The 19549-nt window shown below is 40.4% G+C and overlaps 2 gene segments (V, D, J or C); both read left to right on the top strand.

The window, feature by feature from the left end:
* The first annotated feature begins 11875 nt into the window (after positions 1 to 11875).
* LOC138591177 (immunoglobulin lambda constant 6-like) lies at positions 11876 to 14130 on the top strand. The segment is given in 2 exon segments: positions 11876 to 11930; positions 13808 to 14130. Coding segments are annotated over 2 exon segments (378 nt in total).
* Positions 14131 to 16978: 2848 nt separating this feature from the next.
* On the top strand, positions 16979 to 19229 carry LOC138591176 (immunoglobulin lambda constant 6-like). The segment is given in 2 exon segments: positions 16979 to 17033; positions 18907 to 19229. Coding segments are annotated over 2 exon segments (378 nt in total).
* The last annotated feature ends 320 nt before the right edge of the window (positions 19230 to 19549 follow it).

The following is a 19549-nucleotide window of genomic DNA, read 5'->3' as shown; positions in this document are numbered from 1 at the left end:
CATGCATCCCTGAGGTTCATTACCAACTGTAAAGCTCTGACTCACCATTGTGAATTATACTCTCGGGTAGGATGGCCTCCTCTGGCGACCCATAGGCTCACACATGTTCACACTTTTATATATAAGGCAATTCTTGGTCTGCTTCCACACTACTCATGTGTTTTTATCACGCAGAAAAGTGCTGGACAATATTTACTGGGTTCTCAGGACTTCATCTTACTCTCTGTCCCAAATGTACAGACAGGAATTGGGAAAAGGGCTTTTGGATATTCTGCACCCTCAGCGTGGAATTTGTTGCAGAATGACTTGAAACTGAAGGAACTGCTCTCCCTAAATGCCATCAAATTTAGAATGAAAGACTTCGAGGCAGATTCCATAAGATGTCGATGTCTTTAAATTGCCTGCTTGTACAACTTTCTTTTCTTTTTTAATTTGTCCCTGTTTGTGCGTCTGTCTGCAACTTTGTGTTTTCTGCTGCTGTCTTGGCCAGGTCTCCCTTCAAAATTAGATTCTTAATCTCAATGGGACTACCTGGTTAAATAAAGGTTAAATGAAATAAAAATAATAAAAAAAATTCTGAAACAGGTGTTGCACCTAGGATAATATGCCTACTTGACCTCAGTGTGTTAATCTCAAATATCAAATCCTTCTCACCACACGTGTTTGCAACTTATACTGACCTGTTTAGAAAATTGCATATTTTAATGTGCTGGAATTCTCTCTCTCTTTAAGATAGTTTAAAGATGTTCAAAGGACTTCAGGGTTTGTCTACCAGTCATTTGGATATGAAGTCATTTTTATCTTATTCATCTTGGATGTTTTCCTTTCACTATAGACCCTTTCAACATTTACCTCCTGCCAATAACTACTCGACTCGCCTCGACTGTGGGGTGGTTTTTGACGTCAGCCTTTTGCTTCTCTTTATGGTTATCCTGTGACCTGTAATCCCATTGAGTGATCCAGACACAAGTCTCTTTAGGTCCACCTTTATTAATAAGGCGCTCTATCCATGGAGCTATCTGCTTGCCCTGCCTTAGTGGGTTCATCTGGAGTTTTGAAATCATTACAGTTGTGCATAATTGTATTTTTAGTATGTTGGAAATGTTGGAGTCGAACCAGGTTCTGAACGTACCCTTTGATACACCGGTCGGTTACCCTATCCATTGAGCTAACCCCCTCAGCAACGTGCCACCTGCAAGTACGTACTTGTTTGTGTATATCTACCTTTAATTCCATTGTGGTGATTTAAAGAAAGGCCCCAGCTGGGAAATCCAACCCATGACCTTTTACCTGCCAGGTGACGGTGCTAACCCGGGCAACAACCAGCCACACTGACGTGCTTACCTGTTTGGGTTTATCTACCTTACCTACCTCACATTATGATTTAAAGAAGGCCAGGAACTACTTTCTGCAAGGCAACAGAGCTAACCACTACACCTACCTGACGCTTTGCAACATCTGCCTGTGTCAGTACATTTATTTTCCATTACAGTATGATCCTTTAAAGAAAGGCCATCTGGCAAATGGCAGTACATTCCCTGTGTATGTGTATTTACTACTTATTACATTATGATAATATGTGGAAGTAAAAACCTTCTGAACGTTCTCAGTAAGTGGTGCACTTAGCTAACTTCATAAAGTGCTTGTTTCACAGTGGGGAAACAGCCCATGTGCATACACACCGCCAGACGAATGTGTCAGAGTTCCTCTTCAGCAGCTGCAGTCACTTCCTGTTCAGAGTCTCTGCGGCCTGACTGAGGGAGGTTTTTGTACGACGATAAATCACTGTGTGAACACTCCACCACCATGGTTACCCAGACAGTAATAATCTCCGAGATCTTCAGCCTGAACACCAGTGATGGTTAGAGTGTAGCTAGAACCAGATCTACTGCCACTGAATCGAGAAGGAGTTCCTGATTCGAGAGTTGATGCTCTGTATATAAGCAGTTTAATAGCCTGTCCAGGTTTCTGAAGGTACCAACTGAGATCAGGACCAATATTTGAACTCCCTGTGGCGCTGATAGTCACAGTCCCGCCAAGACTTACAGACTTGGATTTGTCAGACTGAGTCAGAAAATTGTTTGCAAAAGACTCTGAAATGAGAAAAGAAGAGACGACATTGAGAAGAAATAGACTGTGAGACAAAAACACAGAGCAAAATGTACACAGACATGAAAAGAACAGACATATTGTGCATCAAATAAACAATACTCCTATTATCATAAGTCTCTCACCCTGACTCAGAAAGCCCAACATGACAAGCAGAGCTGTTTGAAACATCATCCTGATTCAGTTTTCAGTGTGTTGCGTGAAAACAGCTCAGACCCTCTGTGACAGAAGAACTTTTAACTCTGGGGAGCCGTGATGCAGAAAAGTCATGCAAAACACATTCAAACACACACCTGTTCATGTGAAACAGCAGAAGAAGAGTTGTGGTGGAGAGGAGGGACAGTTCATCGTCTTTTGGCTCATTTGGTTACTCAGAGTACAACAACAACAAAAAGAGTAAATGATGGTCTTAGTCGTGGGTTGACTTTTTATTGTATCTGCATTTAACTTTTGTCACGCATGACTCTGTTTTCATTAAAAGGTCTTTAGCACCCTCTGCTGGCAGACTGAATGAACTGCAGCTAGACTGTACCTGAATCTGTCTCATCTCATTCTGGAACAGGTGTTGCATTTAGGATAATATGCCTACTTGACCTCAGTGCATTAATCCCAAATATCAAATCCTTCTCACCACACTTGTTTGCAACTTATTTTTTAAACAATATGTTTATTTCCTTTTAACAACATAGTTATAAGACATATCCTATACATAATATATACCTTACACAAACGTAATATCAACAGCGTAAATAATAGGCATAGAAAGGACAAAACAACAAATAAGAATAATAATAACGACAAAAACATAAAAACTGGAAATGAAGATGAAGAAACAAACAAACAGACAGACAAAAATAAATCAAATTAAATTAAAACCCCCCCCAAAAAAAGCCAACAATTTTGGGGCAGGGACAACAATTTCCCAGACAACGCACATAATCACATCACTAGAGGTACTTTAAAACGGACCACAGACGATCACCGGCAGAATGGATCTGTTTATTTTTAAATGTAAATTTATTTGCTTATTGTTCATTGTTTATCAAAAATTCTAAATCTTTGCCATATCTGGGGGCGAGCAAAGGGCACGAAAAGTCAATGATCATGTGCAGTCCCCCACAGCTGTTGACCAGATCTCTCATGGATTCACAGTGACATCCCTTCGTAGCAGACCTGACACACTAACATTCCCCAGTAGATGGGTGAAAGGGCCCCAAACTTTTTCAAAGGTTTCACCTTTCTTTTTCAGGATATAAGTTATCTTCTCCATAGCGTAACAATGACTCATTTCTTTAAGCCACTGGCCCACCTGTGGCTTTTGAGTATTCTTCCAGGATAAGGCAATTGAACGTTTTGCTTGGAGTAAACACATATTCATAAGAATTAGTTTATTTCTTGAAATGACTAGGGTGGGAGGATATAACCCTAAAATAAACATTTTAGGATCAAGGGGTAACTTTACAGCTAACATTTTATCTATTATTTGTGAAATCTCACACCAAAAAGTTGCAATCTCTTTGCAATCCCACATGCAGTGAAATAGTGTGCCTTTAAACTGTTCGCATTTAACACAAATATCTGGAATATTATTATTGAACTGATGTAATTTGGCAGGAGTTAGGTAGGATCGCATCAGCCAATTATATTGTAGTAATCTTAATCTTGTGTTTGCCGTTTGTCTATGTGCGTTAGTGCATATCACACCCCAGTCATCCAAGGAGATATCCTCCTGAATGTCTTTCTTCCAGGCTTCAAGCCGGTCAGTAGAGGATTCAGGTGAGTTAGAAACCAACATATCATACAACACTGAAATACGCCCTTTGCTATGACAATTCCCAGAGATCAAACGTTCCATTTCAGAAAGAGGTGGAGGAGTTAATAACTGATTACGGGAAGCGGTTATAAAGCTTCTTACCTGCAAATATTTGAAAAAGTGGTTATTCAAAAGGTCATATTTAGTGCGTAGCTGTTCAAATGACATCAAATTTTCGTCTTGAAACATATCTCCTATTTTAGTAAGACCTTTTGTGGCCCAAAGACGAAAGCCTTGGTCCGCTTTAGCTGGTTTAAATTGGTCATTACCCCAAATTGGGCTAAAATGGGATATTAAGGAGTTTTCTACAAGGAGATCTCTAACATTGTACCAAACATTGATCATATTCAACACAAATGGGTTAGTTGTTTGTTCCCTAAGCTTTTTAATACTTGCAGAGTACATGTATGCGTTAAGTGTTAGTTTAGGTGTAAGTGAAAATGATTCGATGTCTACCCATGCTGGGGCTGACTCTGAGGAGAAGTAATACATTATAGTGCGCAACTGCGCGGCCCAATAATACCACTGGAAGTTTGGAAGTTTGAGTCCCCCCCTGTCATATGGCAAATATAATAATGTCAAACGTAGCCGATGTCGTCTGTTATTCCAAATAAAATTCAGACATGTTTTCCTTCATTTAGAGAAGTAGGATACTGGCAGGGGTTGAGGTATATTTTGAAACAGGTACAATAGTTTTGGTAGAACATTAATTTTAAGTATGTTTATTTGCCCTATCAAAGAAATCGGCATATTAGACCATCTTTCTATTGATTTATAAATTGACTCCAGAGTAGGATTATAATTGGTTTGGACAATTTTCCCCACATAAGGAACTATGTGTACACCAAGATAGGTAAAATTATCTGTAGAGCTAAATGAGGAAATATAATCCATAGGGTTGCGCCTTTCTAGTTCATTCAATAACATTATAGAGGACTTTGTATTATTGACCTTATACCCTGAGAATAATCCAAATGTCTTAATTACATCTAATAAGGCCGGGATTGAGTTTGATAGGTCCGTAAGGAATAGAATGACATCATCTGCAAAGAGAGCTATTCGACACTCTAACTGTCCTAGCCTGATCCCAGATATATTCTCGTGTGCTCTAATTGCCATGGCGAAGGGCTCTATAGCTAATGTAAATAAGAGGGGTGACAAGGGGCACCCCTGTCGAACCCCTCTGTTGATATTAAATGGTTGAGAAATAACATTGTTAGTCAGAATTTCAGCAGTGGGAAGAGTGTATAGTATCTTTACCCATTTACTGAAAGCTGACCCAAATCCAAACCGGTCCAGAGCCGCAAACAGAAAAGGCCATTCAATTCTATCAAACGCCTTTTCGGCATCGAGTGAGCGCAGAGCTGTATCGGGGGCATCTTTTTTTTCATTTAGTATATTTAACACCCTACGTACGTTATGAAAACCTTGTCTCCCTTTAATAAACCCATTTTGATTCATCTCTATAATATTTGGGAGTACAGACTCTAATCTAGGTGCTAAAACCTTGCAAAGAATTTTCATGTCCGAATTCAAAAGTGAGATTGGGCGGTAAGATTGACATTTATGGGCCGGTTTGTTCGGTTTTAAAAGTAGAGTGATCATTGCTCCTCTCAATGAAGGAGGGAGTGAACCGTTGTCATAGGATTCCTGAAACATTTCCATAATTGGAGTTATAAGTTTATTTTTAAACTTTTTATAAATGTCAACTGGCAAGCCATCAGGGCCAGCTGCCTTACCGGCATTCATCGCATCAATTGCTTCTATAATTTCATTCATTGTCAAATTAGAATCTAGATTGGTTTTTGCTTCTTTTGAAATGTTTGGAAATTTCAAATTGTCTAAAAAAAATGTCTGTGTGTCCGAATTAGGTGGGTATTCTGAATGGTATAGAGATTCATAGAACTCTCTAAAGGTGTCATTTACCTGTTTAGGGTCCACAGTCATTTCACCCCTAATATTTTCAATTGCATTAATCGCTCTTTCCGATTGTAATTGTTTAATTTGCCAGGCTAGGAGCTTCCCTGGTTTCTCTCCTTGGTCATAAAAAGTCTGTTTCAGTCTCTGCAAGCTATTTGCAGCTCCCTCTGCAGACATTTTGTTGTATTCAGCCTTAAGTAGTAATAGTTCCTGATGTGGGTCTGCTGAACCATCTAAAAACTCATCCTTCTCTAATGATTTGATTTTAGAATCTAGCTGTTCTAGTTTTAGACGGGTGTGCTTTAATTTAGGAGAAGTAAAACTTATAATTTGTCCTCTTAAAAAGGCCTTAAAAGCTTCCCATTTAGTACAAGCCGAGGTCTGTGTTGTGTTAAATTCAAAAAACATATCTATTTGATTTCCAACAAAATCTGTAAAAGCAGCGTCCTGTAGCCACTTTATATGAAAACGCCATCTCGGAGGGCTATTAACCAACTTAGTATCAGAGTAAATAAAAGATATTGGCGCGTGGTCTGATATTAATATACTATCATATTTGCAGCCCTCAATTGTATATCTAATCTGTGTCGAGATTAAAAAGTAATCTATTCGCGAATACGTTTTGTGTGTGCCAGAGTGACAAGAATATTCTATATTGTTTGGGTTCAGTTCACGCCAGATTTCAGATAAGCTTAGATCTTTCATGAAATTCAATACAGATTTTCTTGTTCTAGAGTGAGATGTATCGGAACCTGTAGACTTGTCTTTTAGTGGGTCTAGGGTGACATTTAAATCACCCCCATGATGAAATTCCCTGGGAGCGTTGACAAGGTCAAGGTGTTTGCAACTTATACTGACCTGTTTAGAAAATTGCATATTTTAATGTGCTGGAATTCTCTCTCTCTTTAAGATAGTTTAAAGATGTTCATAGGACTTCAGGGTTTGTCTACCAGTCATTTGGTTATGAAGTCATTTTTATCTTATTCATCTTGGATGTTTTCCATTCACTATAGACCCTTTCAACATTTACCTCCTGCCAATAACTACTCGACTCGACTCGACTCGACTCGACTCGACTGTGGGGTGGTTTTCGATGTCAGCCTTTTGCTTCTCTTTATGGTTATCCTGTGACCAGTAATCCCATTGAGTGATCCAGACACAAGTCTCTTTAGGTCCACCTTTATTAATAAGGCGCTCTATCCATGGAGCTATCTGCTTGCCCTGCCTTAGTGGGTTCATTTGGAGTTTTAAAATCATTACAGTTGTGCATAATTGTATTGTTAGTATGTTGGAAATGTTGGATGCGAACCAGGTTCTGAACGTACCCTTTGATACACCGGTCGGTTACCCTATCCATTGAGCTAACCCCCTCAGCAACTTGCCACCTGCAAGTACGTACTTGTTTGTGTACATCTACCTTTAATTCCATTGTGGTGATTTAAAGAAAGGCCCCAGCTGGGAAATCCAACCCATGACCTTTTACCTGCCAGGTGACGGTGCTAACCCGGGCAACAACCAGCCGCACTGACGTGCTTACCTGTTTGGGTTTATCTGCCTTACCTACCTCACATTATGATTTAAAGAAGGCCAGGAACTACTTTCTGCAAGGCAACAGAGCTAACCACTACACCTACCTGACGCTTTGCAACATCTGCCTGTGTCAGTACATTTATTTTCAATTCCAGTATGATCATTTAAAGAAAGGCCATCTGTCAAATGGAAGTACATTCCCTGTGTATGTGTATTTACTTCCAGTTACATTATGATAATATGTGGAGGTAAAAACCTTCTGAAAGTTCTCAGTAAGTGGTGCACTTAGCTAACTTCATAAAGTGCTTGTTTCACAGTGGGGAAACAGCCCATGTGCATACACACCGCCAGACGAATGTGTCAGAGTTCCTCTTCAGCAGCTGCAGTCACTTCCTGTTCAGAGTCTCTGCGGCCTGACTGAGGGAGGTTTTTGTACGACGACAAATCACTGTGTGAACTGTCCTGCAGCATGGTTACCCAGACAGTAATAATCTCCGAGATCGTCAGCCTGAACACCAGTGATGGTTAGAGTGTATCTAGAACCAGACTGGCTGCCTCTGAATCGAGAAGGAGTTCCTGAGGAGAGTCTTGATGCTTTGTATATAAGCAGTTTGATAGCCTGTCCAGGTTTCTGAAGGTACCAACTGAGATCATTACCAATATTTGAACTCCCTGTGGCGCTGATCGTCACAGTCCCGCCAAGACTTACAGACTTGGATTTGTCAGACTGAGTCAGAAATTTGTTTGCAAAAGACTCTGAAATGAGAAAAGAAGAGACGACATTGAGAAGAAATAGACTGTGAGACAAAAACACAGAGCAAAATGTACACAGACATGAAAAGAACAGACATATTGTGCATCAAATAAACAATACTCCTATTATCATAAGTCTCTCACCCTGACTCAGAAAGCCCAACATGACAAGCAGAGCTGTTTGAAACATCATCCTGATTCAGTTTTCAGTGTGTTGCGTGAAAACAGCTCAGACCCTCTGTGACAGAAGAACTTTTAACTCTGGGGAGCCGTGATGCAGAAAAGTCATGCAAAACACATTCAAACACACACCTGTTCATGTGAAACAGCAGAAGAAGAGTTGTGGTGGAGAGGAGGGACAGTTCATCGTCTTTCGGCTCATTTGGTTACTCAGAGTACAACAACAACAAAAAGAGTAAATGATGGTCTTAGTTGTGGTTTGTCTTTTTATTGTATCTGCATTTAACTTTTGTCACGCATGACTCTGTTTTCATTAAAAGGTCTTTAGCACCCTCTGCTGGCAGACTGAATCAACACTGGACTGAATGAACTGCAGCTAGACTGTACCTGAATCTGTCTCATCTCATTCTCATTCAACTCTTGCACAGGCCATTGAATTATTGCAGAATTCTTTTATTATTGTTCAAAATACACTGCTTGAGCTAAAACTTGTTTTAAATGCAGATAAGACCAAGTGTATGATGTTTTCAAACTCAAGGAATGTGTCACAGTGTGTGCCTTTTGTTGTCACTCGTGATGGAAAACAGATAGAGGTTGTTCACACGCACAAATACCTGGGTATTTTAATTGATGACTCCCTTAATTTTAAACCACATGTGCTGCACCTGGTGAGAAAGCTGAGGCTGAAACTGGGTTTTTATTTTCGTAACAAGTTGTGTTTTTCTTTTACAGTTTTTCTTGATCGCTTTGATGCAGCAGTCAACTCAAACTCCACATTTTCAAAACAGTTAACACACAGGCCGAAACAGTGGCACTCATGGTCGAAATGACACATTTTGTTTGCAAAAGGCTCTAACCGTGCCAAAACATTTAAAATATGCAACAAAAGCAAATTTTGTCTTCAAACAACACAACTTGCAAACAAGTGTATGAGCTCTTCCAATCAACCATTACACAGTGGACAACAAAATACAAAATACAGCACTCAGTGCGAATCAGTGCACCATTGCTTGGCATTGTCGCCTATTACTGTACATAGCTGTCATGCCAGTGCCATTTGTTGTGAAATTTGCCTTCTTGCAAAGAATTGGATCCAGAATCAGAAATGCTTTGATGCAAATTTTATTGATTCCATTGATTCTTTTTTTCAAACTGTGGCTGAAAACTGAAACACTGTAAATATTACACAAAATACATGTAAACCAAAATAAAATCTATTACAGTAAAGTATAAAAATCTGTTACTGTAGAGTATAAGAAATAGCCACTATTGATACCCACTCTCATCTGCCTTAGACCTCTTCCATCCATGTTGACAAAGAACAACACAGACGCTGCACCTTTGTAGGCCTGCAGACTGATTGCTAATTGAAGATTTGTGTGAAGGAGTGTCAAACAGGTGCTTCAGTGATTTCATACTGATGTAGGTAGTTTCTAATAGTTGGGAACAGATGGTTTCTGTTTGGTTAGCATAGCTAAAACAATGGAGTTTGGACTGCTTGAATGACATCCGTGTTAACTGTTCTGCAAAAGGGTGGGAACAACGTGTCAATCCAATGAGAAAGGGTTAACACATTTGCAAGAGGTGTCTTGTGCTCTGCTGAGACAGTGATGATGAAAACCGAGTGGATCCCAGTTTCTTTAAGCACGTCAAAGCAATCAAGAAAAACTGTAATGTAATAAAGCGTCTGGTTGCTGCTACTTTTTTGCCTGTGTTGGACTATGGTGATCTTTTGTAAATGCACGCCTCTGCTCAGTGTCTTCATATGGTTGATACAGCTCACCATGCATCCCTGAGGTTCATTACCAACTGTAAAGCTCTGACTCACCATTGTGAATTATACTCTCGGGTAGGATGGCCTCCTCTGGCGACCCGTAGGCTCACACATGTTCACACTTTTATATATAAGGCAATTCTTGGTCTGCTTCCACACTACTCATGTGTTTTTATCACGCAGAAAAGTGCTGGACAATATTTATTGCGTTCTCGGGACTTCATCTTACGCTCTGTCCCAGATGGCCGGACAGGAATTGGGAAAAGGGCTTTTGGATATTCTGCACCCTCAGCGTGGAATTTGTTGCAGAATGACTTGAAACTGAAGGAACTGCTCTCCCTAAATGCCTTCAAATTTAGAATGAAAGACTTCGAGGCAGGTTCCATAAGATGTCGATGTCTTTAAATTGCCTGCTTGTACAACTTTCTTTTCTTTTTTAATTTGTCCCTGTTTGTGCGTCTGACTGCAACTTTGTGTTTTCTGCTGCTGTCTTGGCCAGGTCTCCCTTCAAAATGAGATTCTTAATCTCAATGGGACTACCTGGTTAAATAAAGGTTAAATAAAATAAAATGAAATAAAAAAAAATTCTGAAACAGGTGTTGCACCTAGGATAATATGCCTACTTGACCTCAGTGTGTTAATCTCAAATATCAAATCCTTCTCACCACACTTGTTTGTAACTTATACTGACCTGTTTAGAAAATTGCATATTTTAATGTGCTGGAATTCTCTCTCTCTTTAAGATAGTTTAAAGATGTTCATAGGACTTCAGGGTTTGTCTACCAGTCATTTGGTTATGAAGTCATTTTTATCTTATTCATCTTGGATGTTTTCCTTTCACTATAGACCCTTTCAACATTTACCTCCTGCCAATAACTACTCGACTCGCCTCGACTGTGGGGTGGTTTTCGATGTCAGCCTTTTGCTTCTCTTTATGGTTATCCTGTGACCTGTAATCCCATTGAGTGATCCAGACACAAGTCTCTTTAGGTCCACCTTTATTAATAAGGCTCTCTATCCATGGAGTTCTCTGCTTGCCCTGCCTTAGTGGGTTCATCTGGAGTTTTGAAATCATTACAGTTGTGCATAATTGTATTTTTAGTATGTTGGAAATGTTGGAGTCGAACCAGGTTCTGAACGTACCCTTTGATACACCGGTCGGTTACCCTATCCATTGAGCTAACCCCCTCAGCAATGTGCCACCTGCAAGTACGTACTTGTTTGTGTATATCTACCTTTAATTCCATTGTTGTGATTTAAAAGGCCCCAGCTGGGAAATCCAACCCATGACCTTTTACCTGCCAGGTGACGGTGCTAACCCGGGCAACAACCAGCCACACTGACGTGCTTACCTGTTTGGGTTTATCTACCTTACCTACCTCACATTATGATTTAAAGAAGGCCAGGAACTACTTTCTGCAAGGCAACAGAGCTAACCACTACACCTACCTGACGCTTTGCAACATCTGCCTGTGTCAGTACATTTATTTTCCATTCCAGTATGATCATTTAAAGAAAGGCCATCTGTCAAATGGCAGTACATTCCCTGTGTATGTGTATTTACTTCCAGTTACATTATGATAATATGTGGAAGTAAAAACCTTCTGAAAGTTCTCACAACTTCATAAAGTGTCTATTTCACAGTGGGGAAAAAGCCCATGTGCATACACACCGCCAGACGAATGTGTCAGAGTTCCTCTTCAGCAGCTGCAGTCACTTCATGTTCAGAGTCTCTGCGGCCTGACTGAGGGAGGTTTTTGTATGACGATAAATCACTGTGTGAACTCTCCATCAGTATGGTAGCCCAGACAGTGATAATCTCCAAGATCTTCAGCCTGAACACCAGTGATGGTTAGAGTGTATCTAGAACCAGATCTACTGCCTCTGAATCGAGAAGGAGTTCCTGATTCGAGAGTTGATGCTCTGTATATAAGCAGTTTGATAGCCTGTCCAGGTTTCTGAAGGTACCAACTGAGATCATCAGCAATATCTGAACTCCCTGTGGCGCTGATCGTCACAGTCCCGCCAAGACTTACAGACTTGGATTTGTCAGACTGAGTCAGAAAATTGTTTGCAAAAGACTCTGAAATGAGAAAAGAAGAGACGACATTGAGAAGAAATAGACTGTGAGACAAAAACACAGAGCAAAATGTACACAGACATGAAAAGAACAGACATATTGTGCATCAAATAAACAATACTCCTATTATCATAAGTCTCTCACCCTGACTCAGAAAGCCCAACATGACAAGCAGAGCTGTTTGAAACATCATCCTGATTCAGTTTTCAGTGTGTTGCGTGAAAACAGCTCAGACCCTCTGTGACAGAAGAACTTTTAACTCTGGGGAGCCGTGATGCAGAAAAGTCATGCAAAACACATTCAAACACACACCTGTTCATGTGAAACAGCAACAGAAGAGAGCAAACCAGAGGATTACTGCCTGGATTTACACACTTTATGAGCTTTTTTAAACAGAAGAAAATATCTATATTAGAAGTTAAGCTGAGGATTTAAGAATGAGACTTAGTTTACTGTGACTGGTATGATACAGATCTTTCTCTGCCTCGAATTCACTCAGGAGATTTACTCATTTCAGTTGTGTTCAGTGTCAGTGTTTAAATGACTCTTATTTAAAGCCATGATGTTAACTGAAGCATCAATGAACTGATCTAAAACTGAGGGAATAATGACTTTATTACAAGGAGGCTGTGAGTGTTTAGTGTTGCTTGTAGAAAAGTAGAGCAAAATGTCAAAAATAATCTTCATTTCTTTGATCATTTCCATCCATAGCTTTAATACAGATTTGTAGAGTCAATCAAACGTATTCTTTCTTCATTAGTAGAAAAAGCAGAGTTTCTTTCAGTGGATAGATGCTTGTTCAGAGTGCAGGAGGTTTTTGTACGGCCGCTTAATGCGTTTGTATCACTGTGGTGGACTTTTGGTGGAGGAACCAAACTCGTCGCTGACTGTGAGTACCAGAGATTTTTATTCCGTACAACTTATAGCATTTACAAAATATAGAATGAGACTCTGATCGAATCCGGTGTTTGAATCTTTTTAATCATTTTTGTCCATTTATCGAGAATGGCTGATCTCACAATCTGAGAAAAAGCTTCACAGGCATCAATATTAACGTTTTGTGTTGTTAAATATTTAGAACAAAGACAATAACCTCTTTATGTTTCAATTTTCTTAAATGTAATGTATGTATGATAATAAATTATTATCTGCTTGGACATTTTAAAAGTAAAAAGTAAAATGTTCTAACTGAATCTAAACGTCGCTACTCTAATATTGTTTTTATTTATACACGTCACTCATCAACATTAAAACATGTTTTAGATTTAAAGTCTGATTCGTGTCGAACACAGTTGTGATGTTATCGGGACATGCAGCTCATCTTGGTGTTCACGCTTCATTCATTTTACATGCAGTAAAAAGGAAGTGAAAGAGACGGCGGATTAAGCTTTTAACCGTTAATCACATGACTCTTTCAGCTCTGCAGTTAGAACTGAAAATATTCTTCCCAGGGAGAAGATCGTATTATTTTTATGTTATCTTCATGAAGCATGTAAAGACGTCATCAATCATCTTTATTATTTTGGATTAACACTTGAATCATGAGACTGATGGTCGGTTTCTGACTGATTCATGACTGCAACAGAATGACTAAAGTTTATATATAAGTATGTACATTTCTCTTCTCCCCCCTCTCTCTCTCCTGCAGCGGGCGTTGTGCAGCCCTCCCTGACCGTCCTCCCCCCCTCCTCAGTGGAGCTGCAGCAGGGCAGAGCCACGCTGGTGTGTCTGGCCAGCGGGGGCTTCCCCTCAGCCTGGAGGCTGGGCTGGAAGGTGGGAGGCAGCAGCAGCTCCTCAGAGGCGTCACACAGCCTGGAGGTCGTGGGGAGGGACGGCCACTACAGCTGGAGTAGCACCCTGAGCCTCTCTGCAGACCAGTGGAGGAGGGCGGGCTCAGTGAGCTGTGAGGCCAGTCTGGCTGGACAGAGCCCTGTCACTCAAACCCTGGCCCCTGAGCGCTGCTCAGAGTAGAGCTTCAGCAACACTTCCTGTCTGGAAGTGACTCTGCTTCTTTGATAGAGGTCTTGTTGAGCTACACATCTCCTCTGTTCAGATGTTTCTGCACGTTTCACAGCTTTCTACTCAGTGTTTTAGTGTGCATGTTGCTTTATCTTCTGCATATTCACCTCTGTGTTTATTACTGTTCAACTCAAACTGCATGTGAACATTAAACCAACATTAAATCAAACAGTGGATTATAATGCGTCTGTGTCTTTGTATTACTTCTATTGTATATTGTGAACAATACTTTGACATCAACATCTCAGAATCATACCCTACACCTTTTCAAAATAAAGCATTTTCAGAACCACGTTTGGATTATCAAAATAACGGGTAGAAATTGGAAAATGTTGTTTGGACTGTTGTTGTATGAGATGCTTTTTGCAGCTATCGATGGAGACACTGTCCAAGTTTTTTTGTTCAGTAATCAGAGATTATAGTTCAACCAGAATTTGAGTTTTTAGCCTTTTCATAAATCAAATACACAGAAAAAGCCTGAAGATCAAATTGTATATGTAAAAGCATGTGTGAGTTTCTCTCAGTTGTGTTTAGATTGCCTGTGGTTCTGCTTGATGACTCTTGTGTTCACTGGACCATTTATCCTCTTCACATTATCTTCATCAACCCTCTGCACCTGCAGGAGGACGTTTTCACTGCAGTCTAACTGAGGGAGGTTTTTGTACGGCTCTAAATCACTGTGTGAACTGTCCACCACCATGTGCACCCAGACAGTAATAATCTCCAAGATCTTCGGCCTGAACACCAGTGATGGTTAGAGTGTAGCTAGAACCAGATCTACTGCCTCTGAATCGAGAAGGAGTTCCTGATTTGAGAGTTGATGCGTAGTATATAAGCAGTTTGGGAGCCTGTCCAGGTTTCTGAAGGTACCAACTGAGATCAGGACCAATATTTGAACTCCCTGTGGCGCTGATAGTCACAGTCCCGCCAAGACTTACAGACTTGGATTTGTCAGACTGAGTCAGAAAATTGTTTGCAAAAGACTCTGAAATGAGAAAAGAAGAGACGACATTGAGAAGAAATAGACTGTGAGACAAAAACACAGAGCAAAATGTACACAGACATGAAAAGAACAGACATATTGTGCATCAAATAAACAATACTCCTATTATCATAAGTCTCTCACCCTGACTCAGAAAGCCCAACATGACAAGCAGAGCTGTTTGAAACATCATCCTGATTCAGTTTTCAGTGTGTTGCGTGAAAACAGCTCAGACCCTCTGTGACAGAAGAACTTTTAACTCTGGGGAGCCGTGATGCAGAAAAGTCATGCAAAACACATTCAAACACACACCTGTTCATGTGAAACAGCAGAAGAAGAGTTGTGGTGGAGAGGAGGGACAGTTCATCGTCTTTCGGCTCATTTGGTTACTCAGAGTACAACAACAACAAAAAGAGTAAATGATGGTCTTAGTTGTGGTTTGACTTTTTATTGTATCTGCATTTAACTTTTGTCACGCATGACTCTGTTTTCATTAAAAGGTCTTTAGCACCCTCTGCTGGCAGACTGAATGAACTGCAGCTAGACTGTACCTGAATCTATCTCATCTCATTCTGAAACAGGTGTTGCATCTAGGATAATATGCCTACTTGACCTCAGTGTGTTAATCCCAAATATCAAATCCTTCTCACCACACTTGTTTGCAACTTATACTGACCTGTTTAGAAAATTGCATATTTTAATGTGCTGGAATTCTCTCTCTTTAAGATAGTTTAAAGATGTTCATAGGACTTCAGGGTTTGTCTACCAGTCATTTGGTTATGAAGTCATTTTTATCTTATTCATCTTGGATGTTTTCCTTTCACTATAGACCCTTTCAACATTTGCCAATCCTGCCAATAACTACTCGACTCAACTCGACTGTGGGGTGGTTTTTTGATGTCAGAATTACAGGTCGATTTTTGACGTCAGCCTTTTGCTTCTCTCTATGGTTATCCTGTGACCTGTAATCCCATTGAGTGATCCAGACACAAGTCTCTTTAGGTCCACCTTTATTAATAAGGCGCTCTATCAATGGAGCTCTCTACTTGCCCTGCCTTAGTGGGTTCATTTGGAGTTTTAAAATCATTACAGTTGTGCATAATTGTATTTTTAGTATGTTGGAAATGTTGGAGTCGAACCAGGGTCTGAACGTACCCGGTCGCTTACCCAATCCATTGAGCTAACCCCCTCAGCAACGTGCCACCTGCAAGTACGTACTTGTTTGTGTACATCTACCTTTAATTCCATTGTGGTGATTTAAAGAAAGGCCCCAGCTGGGAAATCCAACCCATGACCTTTTACCTGCCAGGTGACGGTGCTACCCCGGGCAACAACCAGCCGCACTGAAGTGCTTACCTGTTTGGGTTTATCTACCTTACCTACCTCACATTATGATTTAAAGAAGGCCAGGAACTACTTTCTGCAAGGCAACAGAGCTAACCACTACACCTACCTGATGCTTTGCAACATCTGCCTGTGTCAGTACATTTATTTTCCATTACAGTATGATCCTTTAAAGAAAGGCCATCTGGCAAATGGCAGTACATTCCCTGTGTATGTGTATTTACTTCCAGTGACATTATGATAATATGTGGAAGTAAAAACCTTCTGAAAGTTCTCAGTAAGTGGTGCACTTAGCTAACTTCATAAAGTGTCTATTTCACAGTGAGGAAAAAGCCCATGTGCATACACACTGCCAGACGAATGTGTCAGAGTTCCTCTTCAGCAGCTGCAGTCACTTCATGTTCAGAGTCTCTGCGGCCTGACTGACGGAGGTTTTTGTACGACGATAAATCACTGTGTGAACTCTCCACCACCATGGTAGCCCAGACAGTGATAATCTCCAAGATCTTCAGCCTGAACACCAGTGATGGTTAGAGTGTATCTAGAACCAGATCTACTGCCACTGAATCGAGAAGGAGTTCCTGAGTAGAGAGTTGATGCACTGTGTATAAGCAGCTTGATAGCCTGTCCAGGTTTCTGCAGGTACCAACTGAGATCATCAGCAATATCTGAACTCCCTGTGGCGCTGATCGTCACAGTCCCACCAAGACTTACAGACTTGGATTTGTCAGACTGAGTCAGAAAATTGTTTGCAAAAGACTCTGAAATGAGAAAAGAAAAGAAGACATTGAGAAGAAATAGACTGTGAGACAAAAACACAGAGCAAAATGTACACAGACATGAAAAGAACAGACATATTGTGCATCAAATAAACAATACTCCTATTATCATAAGTCTCTCACCCTGACTCAGAAAGCCCAACATGACAAGCAGAGCTGTTTGAAACATCATCCTGATTCAGTTTTCAGTGTGTTGCGTGAAAACAGCTCAGACCCTCTGTGACAGAAGAACTTTTAACTCTGGGGAGCCGTGATGCAGAAAAGTCATGCAAAACACATTCAAACACACACCTGTTCATGTGAAACAGCAACAGAAGAGAGCAAACCAGAGGATTACTGCCTGGATTTACACACTTTATGAGCTTTTTTAAACAGAAGAAAATATCTATATTAGAAGTTAAGCTGAGGATTTAAGAATGAGACTTAGTTTACGGTGACTGGTATGATACAGATCTTTCTCTGCCTCGAATTCACTCAGGAGATTTACTCATTTCAGTTGTGTTCAGTGTCAGTGTTTAAATGACTCTTATTTAAAGCCATGATGTTAACTGAAGCATCAATGAACTGATCTAAAACTGAGGGAATAATGACTTTATTACAAGGAGGCTGTGAGTGTTTAGTGTTGCTTGTAGAAAAGTAGAGCAAAATGTCAAAAATAATCTTCATTTCTTTGATCATTTCCATCCATAGCTTTAATACAGATTTGTAGAGTCAATCAAACGTATTCTTTCTTCATTAGTAGAAAAAGCAGAGTTTCTTTCAGTGGATAGATGCTTGTTCAGAGTGCAGGAGGTTTTTGTACGGCCGCTTAATGCGTTTGTATCACTGTGGTGGACTTTTGGTGGAGGAACCAAACTCGTCAGTGACTGTGAGTACCAGAGATTTTTATTCCGTACAACTTATAGCATTTACAAAATATAGAATGAGACTCTGATCGAATCCGGTGTTTGAATCTTTTTAATCATTTTTGTCCATTTATCGAGAATGGCTGATCTCACAATCTGAGAAAAAGCTTCACAGGCATCAATATTAACGTTTTGTGTTGTTAAATATTTAGAACAAAGACAATAACCTCTTTATGTTTCAATTTTCTTAAATGTAATGTATGTATGATAATAAATTATTATCTGCTTGGACATTTTAAAAGTAAAAAGTAAAATGTTCTAACTGAATCTAAACGTCGCTACTCTAATATTGTTTTTATTTATACACGTCACTCATCAACATTAAAACATGTTTTAGATTTAAAGTCTGATTCGTGTCGAACACAGTTGTGATGTTATCGGGACATGCAGCTCATCTTGGTGTTCACGCTTCATTCATTTTACATGCAGTAAAAAGGAAGTGAAAGAGACGGCGGATTAAGCTTTTTACCGTTAATCACATGACTCTTTCAGCTCTGCAGTTAGAACTGAAAATATTCTTCCCAGGGAGAAGATCGTATTATTTTCATGTTATCTTCATGAAGCATGTAAAGACGTCATCAATCATCTTTATTATTTTGGATTAACACTTGAATCATCCGATGGTCGGATTCTGACTGATTCATGACTGCAACAGAATGACTAAAGTTTATATATAAGTATGTACATTTCTCTTCTCCCCCCTCTCTCTCTCCTGCAGCGGGCGTTGTGCAGCCCTCCCTGACCGTCCTCCCCCCCTCCTCAAAGGAGCTGCAGCAGGGCAGAGCCACGCTGGTGTGTCTGGCCAGCGGGGGCTTCCCCTCAGCCTGGAGGCTGGGCTGGAAGGTGGGAGGCAGCAGCAGCTCCTCAGAGGCGTCACACAGCCTGGAGGTCGTGGGGAGCGACGGCCACTACAGCTGGAGCAGCACCCTGAGCCTCTCTGCAGACCAGTGGAGGAGGGCGGGCTCAGTGAGCTGTGAGGCCAGTCTGGCTGGACAGAGCCCTGTCACTCAAACCCTGGCCCCTGAGCGCTGCTCAGAGTAGAGCTTCAGCAACACTTCCTGTCTGGAAGTGACTCTGCTTCTTTGATAGAGGTCTTGTTGAGCTACACATCTCCTCTGTTCAGATGTCTCTGCACGTTTCACAGCTTTCTACTCAGTGTTTTAGTGTGCATGTTGCTTTATCTTCTGCATATTCACCTCTGTGTTTATTACTGTTCAACTCAAACTGCATGTGAACATTAAACCAACATTAAATCAAACAGTGGATTATAATGCGTCTGTGTCTTTGTGTTACTTCTATTGTATATTGTGAACAACACTTTGACATCAACATCTCAGAATCATACCCTACACCTTTTCAGA

The sequence above is a fragment of the Semicossyphus pulcher genome, unplaced genomic scaffold, assembly GCF_022749685.1.
Source record: "Semicossyphus pulcher isolate SPU_LCO1_2020_fin unplaced genomic scaffold, fSemPul1.0.p SCAF_14, whole genome shotgun sequence".
NCBI classification, from domain to species: Eukaryota; Metazoa; Chordata; class Actinopteri; order Labriformes; family Labridae; genus Semicossyphus; species Semicossyphus pulcher.
The sequence above is the reverse complement of the archived record's forward strand: the minus strand, read 5'-3'. Positions and strand labels throughout refer to the sequence as shown.